This window comes from Sabethes cyaneus, chromosome 3, assembly GCF_943734655.1.
Source record: "Sabethes cyaneus chromosome 3, idSabCyanKW18_F2, whole genome shotgun sequence".
Taxonomy (NCBI): Eukaryota; Metazoa; Arthropoda; class Insecta; order Diptera; family Culicidae; genus Sabethes; species Sabethes cyaneus.
In genome coordinates, this window is record NC_071355.1 from 200,459,003 (window position 1) to 200,477,137 (window position 18,135).

Genomic DNA, 18,135 nt, shown 5'->3' on the forward strand with positions numbered 1-18,135 from the left:
ACGACCTCAGTCTGTGATACAGGTTCGTGGTAATTGCGATAGTCGAAGCTGTCACTCCATCAGCCCATAGTCTGAGGATCTGACTATGATAGTTAAGAAGATTTTCAGTAATGTGTAATCCTATTTTTTGTTATTTTAAGTTGAGTCCTAATTTTCAAGGCACGAGTAGTTCTGAATGGTATTTAATTTTCCTATGATTTTTCTGAGCAAACTCGGCAATTAACAGTTTCGTAATGACCACAGATCATGATCATGAGTACTGTGATCGTTTCTCCTTATTGGGTCTAATAACTATACAGCGTTAAGAGATGATTTACCACTATAAAATAAGTCATCTTTTTCTCCGAATCAGTTGCGGAAATAAATCAGTTCCAGCTTGCCAGGAACAAAAAAAAAACACCCTGGTGGGCCAAAAATCATCTTTTTCTACGCTACTTCGCGCTTGCATCATCTGCCGCCGAGTCGTAGCTATTAACGTGAGCTTAACCTGATCATCTTTCAATTTATTTCCACTTTGTCTGGAAAACCGACGTCGATTCGATGGGCTCGCCGCCCATTTCGCTTCCTCATCGATGATGGCTGTTCAAAGATACATATTCGTTTCGTTCAAGCTCGGTCCCAACCATTGCAATGGTTTCGTGTTGTGGGTACCCGGGCTTTGCAAAGAGGCTACACTGTAATCAGTTTCGAGAAAATCTTCAAAGCACAGCCTCATTCCCATCCATCGATGCGCGACGCGGCGCGGTAGTGATAGCTAACAAAGTCGGTACATGCTTGAGATGCACCGGTGAAGAGTGAAGATGTACCTACTTCGTGGGCATCACAATACGTCAATGGTTGTGTACTAACCCGGCAAACAGCCTCGTGAAAATTGCATAATCTAGCCAACATTGGCTGTGGGTAAGAAGCAAAACCATTTTATCGCATAACCGGGCCCAATCGATTCCAATTGGTGGTAAACAAGTAATAAACAACCGGAGAACCTTCAATTTATGGAAAGCGCATTATCAAAATCTGTTGTTGCCAGTAGCTGATGATTGAATAATACCATCTGCCTTCAACGAAAGGAAAAACGCAGACGCTAAAGAAAAGCGGTCTGGTCCAATTGATAGACATGAATGGAATTACAACCACCAATTCCGCCACGAAATGATTTGCCGTGCCGAAAGATGATCTATCATTTAAAATTTTAAGGAACCATGCAGCTGCTGACGGTTAACCTCGGTTTTACTGCCGGTCAGTCATCAAACCGAAAATGCCGCCTTTGGTCCGACGTGGAAAAAGCGATAGTGAAAACATTTCGAATTTTCGGCTATTTTTGGGCCGTTTTCTTTGATACTAGCGAATCGAGAGATCGATCAACGAACCGCAGCGCTGGCAGCTCGTGGCAATGACTATTGTTATTCGGTGCAGCTTTCATTGTGGTATGTACGCGTACATACAAACAATCAACATTATCGAACACTCGACCGCACGCCCAAAAAGATGTGGCATGTGATTGGAGCCAATCGGGCTTGGGCTGTGAACTGATTTTGGAAATCAAGCGGAGAAACCAGCCGTGATCACACAGCCGAACGATGTAAGGAAGGTTTATTTTTCCTTTCCGAAAATTTTAATCGGAAATTTTCCGCATCGATGAATGATAATTCAAATGATTTGGTGATTTTTTCTTTGTTGAAAGTGATTTTTTCTTTGATGTAAATTTAATAATTACTGCAACCCCAGTAAAAGGAACTTTTTTATTGAAATATTTATTTGGTTTGAATATTTATACATGATTTCGTAACATTTTAATTATTGCTACAGCTTAGATTAAAGGCTTAGAATTTTAGAATCAAATCATTCAGCTTTTTGTTTCTCTTCTCTTTACAGCTATATCAATTTATACCAAGAAAGACAAACGCCAACGTCAGTATGCTGAGCAACATCGGCATATAGTGTATTCAAATATTTACCATAAAACTTGGGATAAGCACCCGATCCTTTTAAGCACATTTAGCCACCGAAAACTCGAGACAGATCCACGGAATCGGTCCAAATATTTCGCATGTAACTGCCAATGGCCTTTAAAATAAACCTGTCCCGCCATCCAGATCTTCTTCAAAATGCTAATTTTGCTTCAAGAAAGAAAAAAGAAAGACAGCACACCGTCTGCAATAACAATCTTTGGTTTTGGACAACGATAAAATTTTGAACCGTTTGCACCGTTGAATAAATGATTATATTATAGATTTTTAATGGGGAATCCACTCTGAACTGATGTGTTCATTCTTTTCGAACCACACCATCGATCGTGGTTTTGGCTCGCGATTCGCCCGAATCGTGAACAACCGCAGAAACAACTTGCTTCGGAGGATTCTGACCTTCTCGATAACAAGAAAAAAAGCGAAGTCTTATCTCTGCAGTAGAAGGATTAGATCATCCTGGCTCGTGATATGAACCAGGAATCTTCTTTATACGTAGAGTAGAAACCAGTCTGCGTTTACAATATTTCATGCAGCAACGAAGGCCAACCTTTGGGAAAACAAAACAAATTAATTTTTCTTAAAGGTCATGTTGGATTGAGTCTTCATTATAAAAGGTTTCTAATTAGTACGAATTCTCATCGATTCGTACGTTATATTTTAGTGGAAAAAAGAGTTGAAATCTTTGCTATTACATCAGTTGGACTTGTATTTTATTCATTTCTCTGGCATTCGACTTTCACATGTTCCCAATTTTTCAATTCAGCAATTTGTCAGTTCTCACGACTAACTTAAAATTAAAGAGTTTTTTCTCAATAGACTTAACCACTCCAGTATCAATTTTGAATCGTTAAACGTCTCCACCGTTTATTGTAACATAGAAAAAAAAACATAAAACCTTCCCTGCCAACCGCATTCCTTCAACAACCTCGAATGGACGGCTGTAATGGCTGCAATTAGCCTAGTTAGCCAAGTTTTATTGCAACCATTGAAATCTAATATGTGAACTTGATAGGTACATAGGTACCACCGGACAGGAGCCGAAGCTTTATTAAAAACACTTTTGCCTACATCGTTAAGACCTGTTATGTTATGCTATGTTATTGTCAGTAAAACTATTATGTAGTTTTATTTCATAACATAGGTTTTTACACCGATCATGAAACAAAACATTGAATACAGAACAATTGTCGTTTAACAATCTTTCATTGACGTTTGAAGATAAAATTTTAACCTCAATGTGATGCGACACAGTTTTATAGAAATGAGGGCATATTTCACTTTGTTTTACACAACTTGGACAGAAAAATACTGTCAAAATTCCGGATGCTTTTGAAGAGCGAATTATATAGCTGTTCACCTTTAATGATGCGTTTATCATTGAAATGTCGTAAACATTTAATAGATTACCTACAGAGTTAATTTTATATCGGCCACGTGAACCATTTCAAGATTTGTTTGGCATTTTTATCTGCCATCAGAAAGCTTTACCAAGCCGGCAGTAATTTTTCTAAATTTAGCCGTCTTTTCCTGGCAGAAAGTTCCAGGTTTCCTATCGATAGTCAGACGTTCTACAACTCGTTTTTGGATGGACCGTGGATTTGGGATAACTCAACAGTTAAGCTAACTCACAAGCGGATAGGCCCGGATTTTCATTACGTACGAGCAGGATCAATTCGGGATTTGTTAACATTGTTAACATTGTTAACATGTGTTAACATTAGTCTAAATTGATTTCCGCGACATTTAATTACTTGAATCAAACATTTGGACAAACAGCAAGCATGTTCATTTGGCTCACATTTTGAACATACTCAGTGCTCGTTTGGCGTCCAAGAATTTTATTCGTGTTAAATCCTAAAGCACGTGTGTGTTAGTTTTCCATCACGACAATGCTCTGGTATACGTAAGTATACTGGTCAAGAAGTACCAGGAGAATACCAGCTAGAAAGTTTTACCCCACCCGCCATATTCACCTGACATGATGTATTTTATCGCTTGATAACTGGTGGAAACAAAGGTTGTATGCGGACAAGAAAGGAAGCACTCATGCGAATACTGAGTGTATACTTTTCGTCTGTAAATGACGGATCTCTGACGGAGAGGTCTGTCCGAATGAACCTGATACTACTGACAACCAGAGCAGTGAGTCCAAAGCCACTAAAAGGAGGATGGTTATAATAGCTGTTGGCCATGGCTATTGCCGTCCAATTAGACTCGAGGTACGATGCTGGTCTAACTAGCCAGTCGTCGTATATTCGAAGCTCGGCTAGGCGGGATAGGGTCAGTAGGTTTGTTGCACTAACCCTGTAATTATGCTGCGAAGTCTATCGATAAAGAAGGGCCAAGTATTAAAAAGACATTTAAGCTAAGGTTTTACTTTCATGACTATTACGTATAGATTTGAATGGATAAATCCCCAGACCAAGGCGTTATGCGACCCGCACCTAGGAACGGTGTGGAGGGGGAGTGGGGCTTAATAAATATTCAGCCACAAACGGAGCCTGCGGAGTAGCAGGGTGCCCTCCGCAATAATTTTCCCTTACCGCTTTACGCGGGGCTCAGATGCGGCCGATTCTTCTTTCCCCAGCAGCTCGTAGGACTTCTTCTGGATCTCTTTAAAACTTAAATAAACAAAATTTCTGGCACCGGCAGGTCTATAATACTGGAAAAATAGGAGCACTCCATTGCGTGTGATTTTGACGAATCGTGTGGAATTGATCGAACACAGTTACCACCTTATCATGACCTGTGTTATTCGGTGGACCTTGGTTCTGTCCACTCCAGGCATAAGGGGCCATCCAGATACCACGTGGACAGAAAAATACCAATTTTCAACCCCCCCGTCCCCCTCCGTGGACAAGCGTGGACATTGGCTCAACCCCCACCCCCCTCCCCTGTGTGTCCACGTGGACATTTTTTTTTGCTTATGTCAAATTTAACAAAACTGAAATGCATTCTGCTAAATTTTATTTTCAACTTGATTTATGCAGTATTTATTGAAAAAGCTTACGTGAATGGAAGCTCCAGTCTCCGACACAAGGCATACGGATTTTCAGTCGTTGAGGAAATCTGAGTTTTTCCATTGATTTTCCATCAATTTTCCGCAGCGTACTATAATCCGTATGTAAGGTGTTAGAACCTTAATTCTTGTGATCTTGTCTACTGCAAATTATTATCGACTACAATAAAGTCCGTTTCAACTTGACTTTCGCTTGACGATTCATCTCTGTCCAGAGTATCTTTGTCTAACCAAAGCACCTTAGTTTGGCCGTCTACTTCAATACAACACAAGACCTTTCCGATGCGATGTGAATCATAAAATTTTCTGCAGGCGAATCCTTTTGGAAATACGTTGCCCATGGATGCCCTTGCATTTGATTTTGAGGCAAACTACAATCCACATTTGGTGCAAGCGCGACCTTAATGATAAATGAGTCACGTGACTGGTGAATATTCGTGGATTCTTCTGTTACCTTTATCATTTTCAAAAGACGGCAAGGATTGTAAAACAATAATAACATCTTTATTACTGCATTACATCAAATGTCAGGTTCGGCAGGTTCAACAGCTATGTGTACTAACGCAGGCTTAATCTTTTCGATAAGATTTATACCAGATGTGTGTCTTTGTAATGATCGGTTCATGTGTTTAGGTCAACATATGCCTCAGAAGATAAATCTTTATTTGAGCTCAAAAACAATCACTGATCAATGGTTAATGCTAATACATATGTAGAATCAATTCAACATTGCTGTTTCTAATTTCTATTTTTTGTAAGAAAAAAAACTTGTCCACGTGGACATTTTCCATACCCCCTCCCCCCTTCCGTGGACAAGCGTGGACATTTTCATACCCCCCACCCCCCTCTAAGCTGTCCACGTGGTATATGGATGGCCCCTTTAGTAAATAGGTTAAGATTGGGCGCTCATAGCCTATATTCAAATACTTACAAATACAGATTCGTCTAATGCTGCACTGAAGTGTCTCCCAATGCACAAAAAAGGAAAAACAAGCTGTATTCCAGTGAGGGATCACACAGGAACACGCCAAAAAACTGGTGCTTCGTTCTGTCGACCTGCAAGTGCGTGACCTGTCGAGCAGGGCATCATCAGCTTTTGTGGCTGAGCTCTAAGCTAAGCTAAGCTAAGCTAAGCTAAGCAAAGCTAAGCAAAGGTAAACACGTTTTCTACATAAACACATTTCAAAAAACCTATTCAAAAAAAAATTTTTTTTTCACCCGGATAATCGAGTCCGACCTGTACTTCTTAAAGCATCCATGGCCTGACAAAAACTGGGTATGGAAAAAGCTGACCTCATCATGTCTTCTACCGATCCAGGACGAGATGTTCTGGATCAGCCTATGGGTCCACCTGCCATGCTCAGCGTGATCCCATTCCACAGTGGTCCAAAAGGGCGAAAAGCGGAACTTTTTTCGTAGTGTGCTTTGCTTTCATTTTATCATTTATGATTTTCAGCACTTTTGCTCGTATGAATATCCCCTTAATCTAAAGCTGTCAGAAGTTAGTTATTGCTTACTATAATGAAAATAAAAAAATAACTTTTTTGTGTTAGGAAATATTGACATTTCGGCAAAGTTGTAAATATTGTGAAAACAAGCAACTTTGCTGAAGAAATAACATTTATATCTTTATCGAGTGCTGAACTCTATGGCATATTCTTTGAAAATTCTTTAAAAATTATTTTTTCATACTTAGCTTTTGTTAGTTGCATTTTACAAAAGTACAATCTTCTAGGCAATTATCGAAGCTCGCAAAACACATATTTTGCAGAAGACCGTAAATCTCTGGGACTTTTGCTTTCTAAGTTATCATATATTCAAGCTTTAAATTTCCGCAGCTTCACGAGTCTATGGGTTAAAATGGGGCAAGCGGATTTATGAAATTAATACTTCATCTTAAACCTTAAGTCGAGTACTATAAACTTGTATGGGTTCCGCTTGTTCCCAACCACCCAAATGAGAGTTCGGCAAGCATACGTTTTAAGTGTTTCGCATTCGCTAATTTTCGCTCCATTTTTTTGTGTTAGCAGATAGACACATGGTTTTTTCGGCTATCGTTATGGAAAATATAAAGGCAAACAACTTTCCCAGAGAAATAGCATTTCTATCTCTATCGAGTGCAGGGCTATGGAGCATTTTTTTTGGAAATTCTTTGAAAATTAGTTTTTCATACTTAACTTATGTTGGTAGCACTTTACAGGAATATATGGTTCTTGGGAATTATTGTACGACTTAAAATGCACGTTTCTGCAGAGGATTGCAAATGTCTAGGACCTTTCCAGCCCTTTATTGTGCTCATAGCGTCTGATGGCAGCATTTCCACCTGTTCTAGAAACTCGCCTACCACTGTTAGGACGGTATTTTCGGCGAAGCCTGTGATCTCGACCCCAGTGGGCAGTTCAAGCCTCAGTACCCTATCGTACATGGCATTCCAGAGCGTGGGGCCGAGAATCGAGCCCTGTGGAACACCCGCTGTCACTTTGTACTTCTTCGCACCATCAGCCGTATCGTACACTAGCGTCCGGTTCTCGAAGTAGCTTTTAAGGAACCTGCATAGATGATCCGGTATACTATGCAGTGCTAGCGCGATTGAACCCCAGCTAGCGCTGTTAAAGGCGTTTTTGACATCGATTGTAACTTTGGCACAATACCTGTCGCCTCGTCCTTTCTGTCTCATAGGCTTCTCGGCCCTCTTTACCAGAGACTTGATGGCGTCTACCCTTACGGAAGCCAAACTGTGTGCTTGCCAACCCGACTGCACTCTTCATCACAGGGGTTAGCCTGTTTAGGATTACCCGCTCTAGTAATTTGCCTAACGTGTCCAATAGGCAAATTGGCTTGTACGGCGAGGGATCACCAGGTGGAGGTTCAGGAGCTGCCACCTCAAGAGCGGCTACCAGCTTCTCGTTTGTGCCGACGAGGATATATTAAGATGGCTGGAAACTTCGCACTAGGACCTTCCGAGACTCCTGGTGTTCGTGAGGTATATTCTGAGTAGCGTGGGTACATCGAGCGAGAGGATTCACCGTCTGCTCCATAATCAGAACGATTGCTTCACCACGTAACCGTGACGAGTACTTCGTCACAGCGTGACAGGGAACACTGTCGAACTCGCGTTGGAGATACACTCTCTGTCTGCCAACCTAAGGGTACCAACCGAAAGATTGTGGGTTGATATCCCACCTTCCGTTGCACCACCCGATATATTTTTTTATCATTTATCATTCTTCGCACAATACGCTTCTTCACTTTCCAAAAAAATGAGTTTTGCGTTCAACTACGTTAGTCAGTGACGAGTACGAAAAATGATTAAAATACTCACGAATATTGTTTTGTTTATTACACCAATTGCTTTTTCTGGCCTACAGCAAGTTCTACTTCGGATAAGAGAGTGTTCGTGAGGGGCTCGCCAGGGATGGTTCGATCACTTTGTCTGAATTTTAATTCATTTGAGAGTACGCCTCAGCCGAACAAAATTTGACAAAATGATGTATGGGACATTCATAAAACTGGTCATTATCTACAATTTTGCTGAATAAAGTTTTGCTGTATCTTTTGTAGTTACAGCGCTACAATGCTAGTAACTCTTTAGTGACTAAATGAACGTTCATTTAGTTACTAAAGAGATGCTAGCGTTGTAGAACGGTAACTACAGAAGATACAGCAAAACTTTATTCAACAAAATTGTAGATAATAATTAGTTCTACAAATATGCAATATATCACTTTAACAAATTTTGCTCGGCTGAGATGGTACTGTCAAATGAATCAAAATTGAGTCAAAATGGTCGAACCATCCTTGGGTCGCACCAACTGTAGTTTAGATGCATATGAAAACTGACGTACGTACGGACCTGGGTTACTTTACAGACGAAAAAAAATGCTTATAATATTAGATTGGGCTGTTGGGTGGATTAATATACTTTTCGAAGAAATTGACTCCAGCTTGGCAGCTTGCCAAATCAGACATAAGACTAAAACTTTACAGCTCTATTGTGAGCTTTAATATACGAAAAATGCGTTTTTTCAGGCACTCCTGCTTGCAGACTTCATTTTGATCATCTTCAGCATACAGAGACAGAGCAATCTGCTTCTCACAACGACCAAGAGCGTTCGTTTTCTGTTTAATCGTTTGCTCTCCTTCCGAATGATGCCTGAATACCGTTTTCTTTACAGAGACTATAGGTTACAGAGGCGACAAGGCACTCACAAACCGCTAAATTTTGAACGAAAGCGGAGAGTTACCTTTATTTGTGATGGTACTCTCCGTTTTGATTCAAAATTTAGCGGATTTTTGGTGCCTTGTCGCCTCTGTAATCTATAGTCTCTGTAGTTTTCTCTTATAACCACACATCTTGCGCAGAGGGAGCACAACTGCAGGCAGATCTAATCTTTTCTTCGCACACTGGAGACAAAATATTATTTGCTACGTATCCCAAAAAGAATATGGGACAGGCAATTATATCGAGTGAAACGATTTGTTCCGTGACCTTGAGAGCAGGCATTCGGTAAGTATAATCAATATATATAGAATGCCAGTGTCGCTGCAGTGCGCGTGGTAAACATCACACTTGTTCAGATAATGTATTTACAGTATATATGCATATGTGTGTGTGCCTGAGATTCATCAAAAAGGAATCTCATTGTCAAACTTTGACAACCAGTTTAAAATTTCAAATTTGGCTGCCAAGTAATGTGATTGGAAACTTCGCTTGCTGCAAATTTCTGAAAAAATCGGTGCAAAAGGGCGCAGTTGTGGGATTCAATTCATCCGGACGAAAAGAAAAAGAACGTTTAAAAACATTTCACTGGCATGAAAACACAGCGATGAGCGCACTGATGACAACACCAACGAGCGCACAGATAAAGAACAGATAAATAACAATGAGCAACTTTGACAATGAAGTTCCCGATTCACAGACTTGATACAGATTGTTAGCATCATGTTTACCACAATGAGTCCCGTAGTAAAACAGCGACACTGGCATTCTATATATATTGATTCTACTATTCGGTAGTGCACCACCAGAAAAAGAAAGATGATACAAAACTGACGCTCACTCGAGGGCAGAGCAAAGCAGAAAAGCTGTTGCAAAAGTAAAACTTCGTCGCTTGTCGGAGGAGGTAACATCCGATAGCGAGAGAGCATCTCGATTCGTCTTCTGCGCTTTGCCAGTAAAACACCGCTTGTACACTTTGAAACACATAGTCTTGTTTGTCACGAAAACCTGGGTTCTTCGTCCGCACAAATACTTTGCCAGATCACAAGCATTCTTGCGAATTTATTGGTACAAATGAATTTGAACTGGCTAGGGACATCACCTGGATCAGTGGTTTTACAGAACTTTTGTTTTTTTAACATATGAATTATGAACTTTATGTATGTTTCGTCGTTCATGAAGATGCATCCTTCGTACTTCGTAACAACCTTTCTGCACAACTTCCAGGCACGTCTTTTGGCCACCAGATTTTGCTTCAGTACCCTGTTTGGTTCCTTACTATCTAGATCAAAATCCGTCTCGCAGACGAATCCTGACGGTGCTTTAGTTGGCATTGTATTTCTGGCCAATATTATAATCTTACAGGCCAGGAATTGTCCTAATCATTGTCAACAGCTTCAGATGCAGCTACCGATCCTTAGTACCACTTACTATGATCATGTCGATTGATAGCATGCCGCACGCGGAGCTATTTGAGAATGCTGTACATGGTCGATTTGGCCAATTTCGACAACTTCACGATTTTTGAACTTGACTACGTCGGATGTTCGAAGTGGCTGTTCAAAATTAATTTTCGGTTTGTGGCTTCCATAAAGTATAACTTCTTTGAAGCAGAATTAATCGTGTCGTGACGAACTTTTCAGCATTAAAAGGGGAAACATTTCAAAACAGACTGCTGTCAAAACATTGCAAATCCGACCACTAGGAGTGCTGCAGTAAAATAAACAGTATGTTCAGGTTTTGAATGACTCTAGCTTTATTTGATTTAAAGCGAATGGCGTGAGAGTTTAGAGACGAGCTTTTGAGACATTTGGCTTAATTTCCATAGCACCGAAGTAGTTGAGAATGGCGCAATGAAATTAGATTTGAAGTGTCCAATGCGAAGAATGATCAATTGGATGGGTTAATCACATGAAGATTTGCCAGTGCGTCAGTCGACAACGCATTAACTGTTTCTACCGCACTGATTGAGTAAATAACAATCTATCTTCTAAGCGGTAGAAACAAAGAGCAGTCATAGAAAAATCATTTCGTCGCAAGAGAAGTGTGTGGTGTGAATGTAGAATGATAGTATTGAAGAATAAACTAAAATTAGGCAATGTTGCTATTCATCGATAAAAGTACTGATTCGGTTCAAAACACTTTCAAAGGTGATTCCATAACATCAAATTCTCTGGCAATGATTTTCTAGCTGAGAATTATTTTATGAGAGTGAGAGAAAACCGAATTACCACTCACTCTTTTTCATGCATGAATTGATCGCTAGTGATGCCAATCAAACACGAATAGCTCGCATTTGGCTCATCGCGATGAGTAGTGATGATTTATCAGTTTTGAAAAAACAGGCAAAAGCACTATCGGATATTGAATTATACAAAAAAAACTGGTACCTAATACTTGTGTTGCTTTTTCAGGTCGACTATTAGCACCTGAGATACTTGGAATATACATTTTTGCGACATAATACATAAATACACTTCAAAACATCAACGTTGTTCTACACCCAGAAGACTTTTAATCTCATAAAATTATTTTAACATGCAGTTATGCTGTTATCACGTTGAGTGCAGGATAAATCTTTTTTCGTGACCATGCCAAGCACCAGAAACGTTTGCAAATGTTTACAAGATACAAGCAATTTTTCAGACATGTTGGTAGGATCAAATTTTGAACAGTGGCCGACGATATTTTTGTTATCAGCCTTCATCGTTAGCCACACAAGAAGAAGATGTATTATTTTTCATACCTTCGAACCTTCAAACCTTTATCAATTAATAATAATAATATTGCACCAGGTTTGCATTTCATTCGCGTTGACGAACGTAAGCTGCTGCCACCTCCAAAAGTTTACTGTAGGGGTGAAGCGGAATAGGGATTCCTTAAAGAGCGCAAGAGATCGAAACATTTTGGCAGTTTTTCACCCACACGTACATACGGGCATTTCTATGAGTGTGCAAGAGATCGTTTAATGCCGTCAACGCGAATTGAAACTAAATCTTGAAACCATTTTGTTTGTCGCTTGAAGTTACTGGTTGTGTATTGCTTCGCAATCGCAAGTATATGTTGACGTTTGACAAGTTCATAATTATTATATGTGATACGAATAACGTTTTATAATTGAACGAGCAATTTTTTTTATAATTTGCCAAAAAATATGCTTGTTTACGTTTCATCGCAAAATCCATTCTCGGTTGGATGACAGCGATTAACGATAATTAGCGATGAGTGTGAGACAGAGATACTGAGCGTGTATTTGCAAGTGTAATCAATTCATATTTTGCTCACCAGTTTTTGCGTCGGCGATTTATCACGAGTGATCAGGATACGATAGAGTTGCCAGTTAATAAAATTTAAATCACTGACGAGCAGATGATGAGCCTTCATCGTGATGAAAATTTGCAACATTGAAATTAGGTATTAGACTAGTAAAATGTAGTAAAATTAGTTAGTAAAATGTTCGGGTACCAATCGAAAGAGCGTGGGTGCGAGCCCCGCCTGTCATTGCACATATTGGGTTGTTTTTGGACTATATCGAAATTTTCGCATCAGACACTTCCTTCCTTTTCAAAGTTTGCGCCATGACCGGTCATATACCAGTAAATAAAGAAGACATAATAAAAATGTCGTTTATGTACAGAATGAAATGAAGGTATTCCAAATGAGAGCCTTGGGATACTCCAGTTATTTTGGTTATAAATTAAAAAAATTCAGTGGCATTGACGCTATTGAAAACCAAAATAATAGAGTAGTAAGACCCGTTAAAAACACAATAAAGATTATCGTTATCTATGTTTGCAAGCGCTGCAAATTTTTTTTTGAAGGGTAAGTTTTAGTAAATAAGTTCTAATTTCTTCCAAATTTATCGTATTTCCAAATTGCTCGATTTTAATTCTCCGTAATAATAAAAGGCTTTGGACAAGGCTTCATTTCATGCTTATGTTTGTTTTATTTTCCATACTTTACATAATTTACTAACTGGTATTTGAAAACTCATTCATAATAACAGTTAATGAGGAGGAAATTGTTCCCGTTTCCGTCAATAGGCTATTCTAGTTACCTGAGCCTAACTGCCTAATCAGCCTGTTAGCCAACAGGACCCTCGAAAAGAACCGAAGCATTTCCACTCGGTTAACGCGTGAAAGTTTTTTTTTTCACCAACACGAGAGGTCTTCGGTTTTTGTATGGAAATTCGTATGCACATCGTACACTACTTACGATGGCAATCGTCGAAATCGAAGCCGAGCATGAGCATGGTGATGAAGCGGCAAAAAAGGTTAATGCTTGCAGCTCGAGCTCAACGATAGCAGCCGGGAGCGGGCGTTGGTTGGTTGGTTGGTGGGTTGGGTGGGCGGTGAGGCTGATGTTATAATAGCTGTGACCAACTTATAACGGTTTTATAACAGGCGGTCACCGTAGTTTGAGAAGAAAAAAAAATACTCAAAAGTTACCAATTTGACCCGATTGATCCGGTTATATGCGTATGGGAGATTTTTTTCTGTCTATTTTTGCTGCAGTCAGCGCCACAGTGCCAATGCAATGGATGGTTGGAAAGTGAAATGGAGGCAGTGACGCATAATCATCGTCGTCGTCGTCGTCGCCGTCAAGAGGTTGCGCTCTCAGCATAGCCGGTTCAAATTATTATTGAAATCGTTCGTTTGATTGAGTCGTCCAGTCAAGCTCCGAAACGTCGTCAGCTATTGAGCAACAGGTGGCTCCACCACTTTTTGAAAGGAATAATTAGCGTCTGTGGGGTTGTGGTTCATCTGGTTTTTTTCTTCTCTTCTGTCGGTCTGTTTCACTAGGTTATGAACTGTTCGATGCAACCTCGAGGAGGATTATTGCTGATTTCCCACTTTTTTGGGACGTAATTGCAGTTCAAACAAAACTCAGTTTTTCACTTCCATATTAATTTTTATATTCTCTTCAACTAATGGGAGTTATAATTTAAGATATATATTATATAGCGCGGTGAATGAAAATTAGTGTCAGTTAGTCAGACCAACTAATTTCATTTTTTTTTTGTTACATTTCCGTGATCCAGAACATATTTTATCGTCTGTTCTTTTAAAGTTTTCCTCCATCTTAGAAATCTTTTTAAATTGCTGGATTGCTGACAAATTTTTACAAATGTAAATTGAACAGTAAATCAAATTTGCACTTACACGAACCGGCTGTAAGTGGCCTTTCGAAAGCAAATTCATCGACCTGTCCGGTGCATAAACTGCAAACGCTATTGAAAAAATTGATTTCATTTGACCATACCATAGGTTGGGCGGCAAAAAACTGCAAACTATCTCACGAGTCAGGGGCATTGAAGGATTGCGAAAATCCGCATCCAACGTACAATGTCACGTGTCCTCGCTGGCGCAGGCGGATTTACAGTTGAATGTCAATTTCAAAGTGGGTGCATACGGCCGAAATGCTCATCAAAGCTCGGGTGGATGACGCTCAACAGTGCAGCGTAGTGTGGCAGTGAAACGTTTCGGTCAATTATTTATTTTTTGTAGGCCAACAACGACGATGACGGTTTAATGCGGTTTCCATGTGAATTTTCTTGGCTTGGTGGGCTTCATAAGTCTAGCCAGGCTTCGAAACACTAGCGCTTATTACGTACGACTCGTCGCGCAGTCTTCAGTCGGTGTTGCGCGATTATGATCATCCTAATGGGTACCTACTACTGGCTAGCCTCCTTTCGCTAGTTCTTACTCAGAAACATGCATGCGTTTTTTGCACGTAACCACAAAATCAAAACACTAGCTTCTAACGTTATATACTGTCTGTGCCGCCACGACTGCCGGTCGCAATAATCAATAATGCATGAGCATTATTTTTTTTTAATGTTACTCGGACGATTTTCTTCTCCCGCGCGTGTAAATGTGCACCGTAAAGGTAGCTGGTACATCGCATTATATGTTTAGAAGAGGTACGGTCAATTGGGAGGATTTTTACGATGCAACCAATTGTTTTTTACGACGTATTACGAAGGGAAATAAAAAAAGTAAATGTCTGGTAGGCGGCAAGTATGAGGAAATTAGCGCCAAAATTTAAAACAAACATGAAAGATCACATAGGTTTGGTATTCTAGAGAATAAATTCAATAACTTACCTTAAATTAAGCAGATCCATTCGTTTTTTCGCCATCTTGAGCGGCTCCTTCTAGGTGCCCTTCTAATTTTGCAAGTTATCCACCGTTGGAAACTATTACTTAACTCACTTTTAGTGTTGTATTCACCAATTCACGAGCAAATTAAAACGATCACTTTCTCTTGAAATACACAATCCTGCAAATAGCAAATAAAATATCAGCAATAAAAGAGTTTCAATTTCCCACAATTCAAAAATAAATTTTGTCTCATGGCTTCCGAGCGTTCACGATGCTGCTGCCGCTGCTGTTGCTGTTGCGTTTACAAATCCGGTTTGTGCTGATGGTTCAACCCACCAGAAGGGCAGCAGCGCAGACTTTGCGGTTCCGTGTGAAATAATATCAGACAATGTGTCACACTGGCACTGGACCATCGAAGTGAAAAAAGATCTGTTAAACCTCTCTTTCTCCGTCTCTGTCGTCAGCCGATCACCGATCATCAATCAAAATGAGAGGAGGAACGTTCCTTTTGCACTTCAAAAAAATATCACACTCGCAAAACATCAAGTCACATCATCGTTTCTTCCGCGAAGAGCCACTCTGCAGACGCTCTACACGACACCAGAAATCGCGACAAACTGGACAGCAAACAGCACCCAGCTGGCGGTTTCCCTCTCCGGTGTTGTTTTTTTTTTGCCCAGCCCGCACACTCCCGCTGCTGCACTCTATTTCACGGTGCCACCCTCCCGATATGCACTAACAAACAACACTCACGATCAGTTCGTATCCCCGGTGGGGGGAAGTTTAGAGCAGATTGGACGGACTCTCGAAAACAAAAAACGGCACGGCAAACCGGCAAGTTTGCGTGCTCGCGCTACGACGACTTCACTGCGACTGGCCTACGTCCTGGTGCTTCTTGCGAGCTTAAATGAAAAGCAAAAGTTCACCACCGAAAGTATAAGGTATAAACGATGAAGTTTTGCCACCAATTCACGGTGAGAGCCAAAACGAAAAGCAAAACTTTTCAACGATTCGCGAACGTCGCCGCTCGCGAGATCTGCAATAGGGAATTCGGTGAGAGACCTGTTGTGGGACAGAGCGACGAACCCGTTGTTGGCACTAAATTCACTTGAAACAGTCGTCACCGGCTTCGCTTCGAACGGTCGGTGATGAATGAATGATCCTCGTTGGAGAGCTGTGCTGGGGTATTAATATCAGATCGCGAATCGCTACGGCTGCTGCTCTCGTGCAAATGAACCGCGACGATTAACGGGGAGATGAGCGAAAATCTCGTTGGAACAACCGCTGGGCGCGGCGGCGGCGGGTGGCTGCCGTAACAGGAGAAAGTTTGTTGTCACGATCACGACTCGGCTGCGTGAGGTCGAGTGTTGGATGCTGGGGCACGGAGAGTAAAACAGACTAGTTGCGCGATACATAAGTTGCAAGCTTAACAAATAGTTTTATAACGCACAAGGAATCAACGTATTAACCAAGATTATAAAATTATTCAATGGAATCTGATAAACCAATATTAATATTTCGAGTGGAGTGTTTTGATGATTGATTGATTTATTTAAGTAGTTCGTTTTACATTTTAAAATAAAACACACAAAAATTGCAAAAAGTGTAAGAAATTTGTATGTAAACCGAAAGATTGTGGTCCGTCATTTGCTTTTAGACAATATTTTCACGCAAATGCTGGACATGACATGAAAATTTTTGCTCACCAGTGACCTGTATAACATGTGAGGATATGGGTGCAATCGATCCGGCCATGTTGGAATTCAATACCGTTTCACCTTAATCGGATGAACTGAAAAATTTCTATTTATGGACCAAAAGTATATTGGGTTATATTGCAGCTGGGACTCGAACTCACAACATTGGTGAAAAGAACAGATTTCGCTGCACAATCGTTCGGCATCCTTCCGTCGTGGCCGCCGGCCCACTGTAATTTGCCTATTTCGCTACATGTACAATAGGAATTGCTGCTTTTTCAAAAATACTTCACAACTCCTTTCATTGAAATGTGGTTACTGTCCCAAGCCCGTAGAGGACTACCGGACCGGATAACCCTTTCGTACATTATCTAGTTAGTCTCCCAGTTGGCATCGAGGTATAACGCTGGCCTAATAAGCCATTCGTCTTATGTTCGAATCTCGGCTAGGAGAGGCTGTTACAGTCAATAGGATCGTAACAACTGGCCCTGCAATTGTCCTGTACTCTAACAACTGGCTGCGAAGTCTGTCGTATAAAAACAGAAGGTCAAGTTTCGATAACGGATTGTTTTGCTTTTTTTACATTATCTAGCTAACTGTGCCGCTGCTGGCCAGCGGAACCGAAGCCGCTTGGACAGTAGTATAATAATCGATGGCGATGAGTTTCAGGTAGTCGACGAATTTGTCTATCTTGGCTCACTGGTAACGGCGGACAATGATACCAGCCGTGAGATTCGGAGGCGTATTATCAGCGGCATAAGTCGTGCTTACAATGGTCTTCACAAGCAATTACGGTCGAGCAGACTAATTCCCCGTATCGCGTCTCTGCCGGAAACGGCAACTGGGTAACTCGGATAGGTCCGGAATGGCGGCTATATGGATGACAACCAGGTTCCTGGTTCAAGAAGTTGTGTCAACCGTAGGCGAGGGATTTGCGGTTGCCAAAGTGGGCGGAGTGTTCTACTGCAGCTGTTATGCTCCGCCAAGATGGTCTATCGAGCAGTTTACGCGGGTGGCAGTCCGAGTATTAGTTGTGCTGGCTGGTCTAGGGCCGGTGGTTGTGGCGGGCGACTATAACGCTTGGGCGGTAGAGTGGGGAAGTCGTCGCACTAACCATAGGGTTGGATTCT

At 40.9% G+C, this 18,135-nt stretch overlaps 1 protein-coding gene across 3 annotated transcripts in view; it reads right to left on the reverse strand.

Moving 5' to 3' along the window:
* Window positions 1-16,423, reverse strand: part of LOC128744650 (uncharacterized) — a 115,381-nt gene extending 98,958 nt beyond the window's left edge. The window contains exons 1-2 of one of the 3 annotated variants that reach the window (XM_053841808.1): window positions 16,371-16,423; window positions 15,312-15,486 (exon numbers count right to left, since the gene is read on the reverse strand). In XM_053841808.1, the coding sequence (XP_053697783.1) occupies window positions 15,312-15,346 (35 nt within the window). In that variant the 5' untranslated portion in view covers window positions 15,347-15,486; window positions 16,371-16,423. Of the gene's footprint in view, window positions 1-15,311; window positions 15,487-15,746; window positions 15,866-16,061; window positions 16,171-16,370 lie in introns of those variants that run through there. The other 2 variants (XM_053841806.1, XM_053841807.1) reach the window with 2 other exon arrangements.
* Between the last annotated feature and the right edge of the window lie 1,712 nt (window positions 16,424-18,135).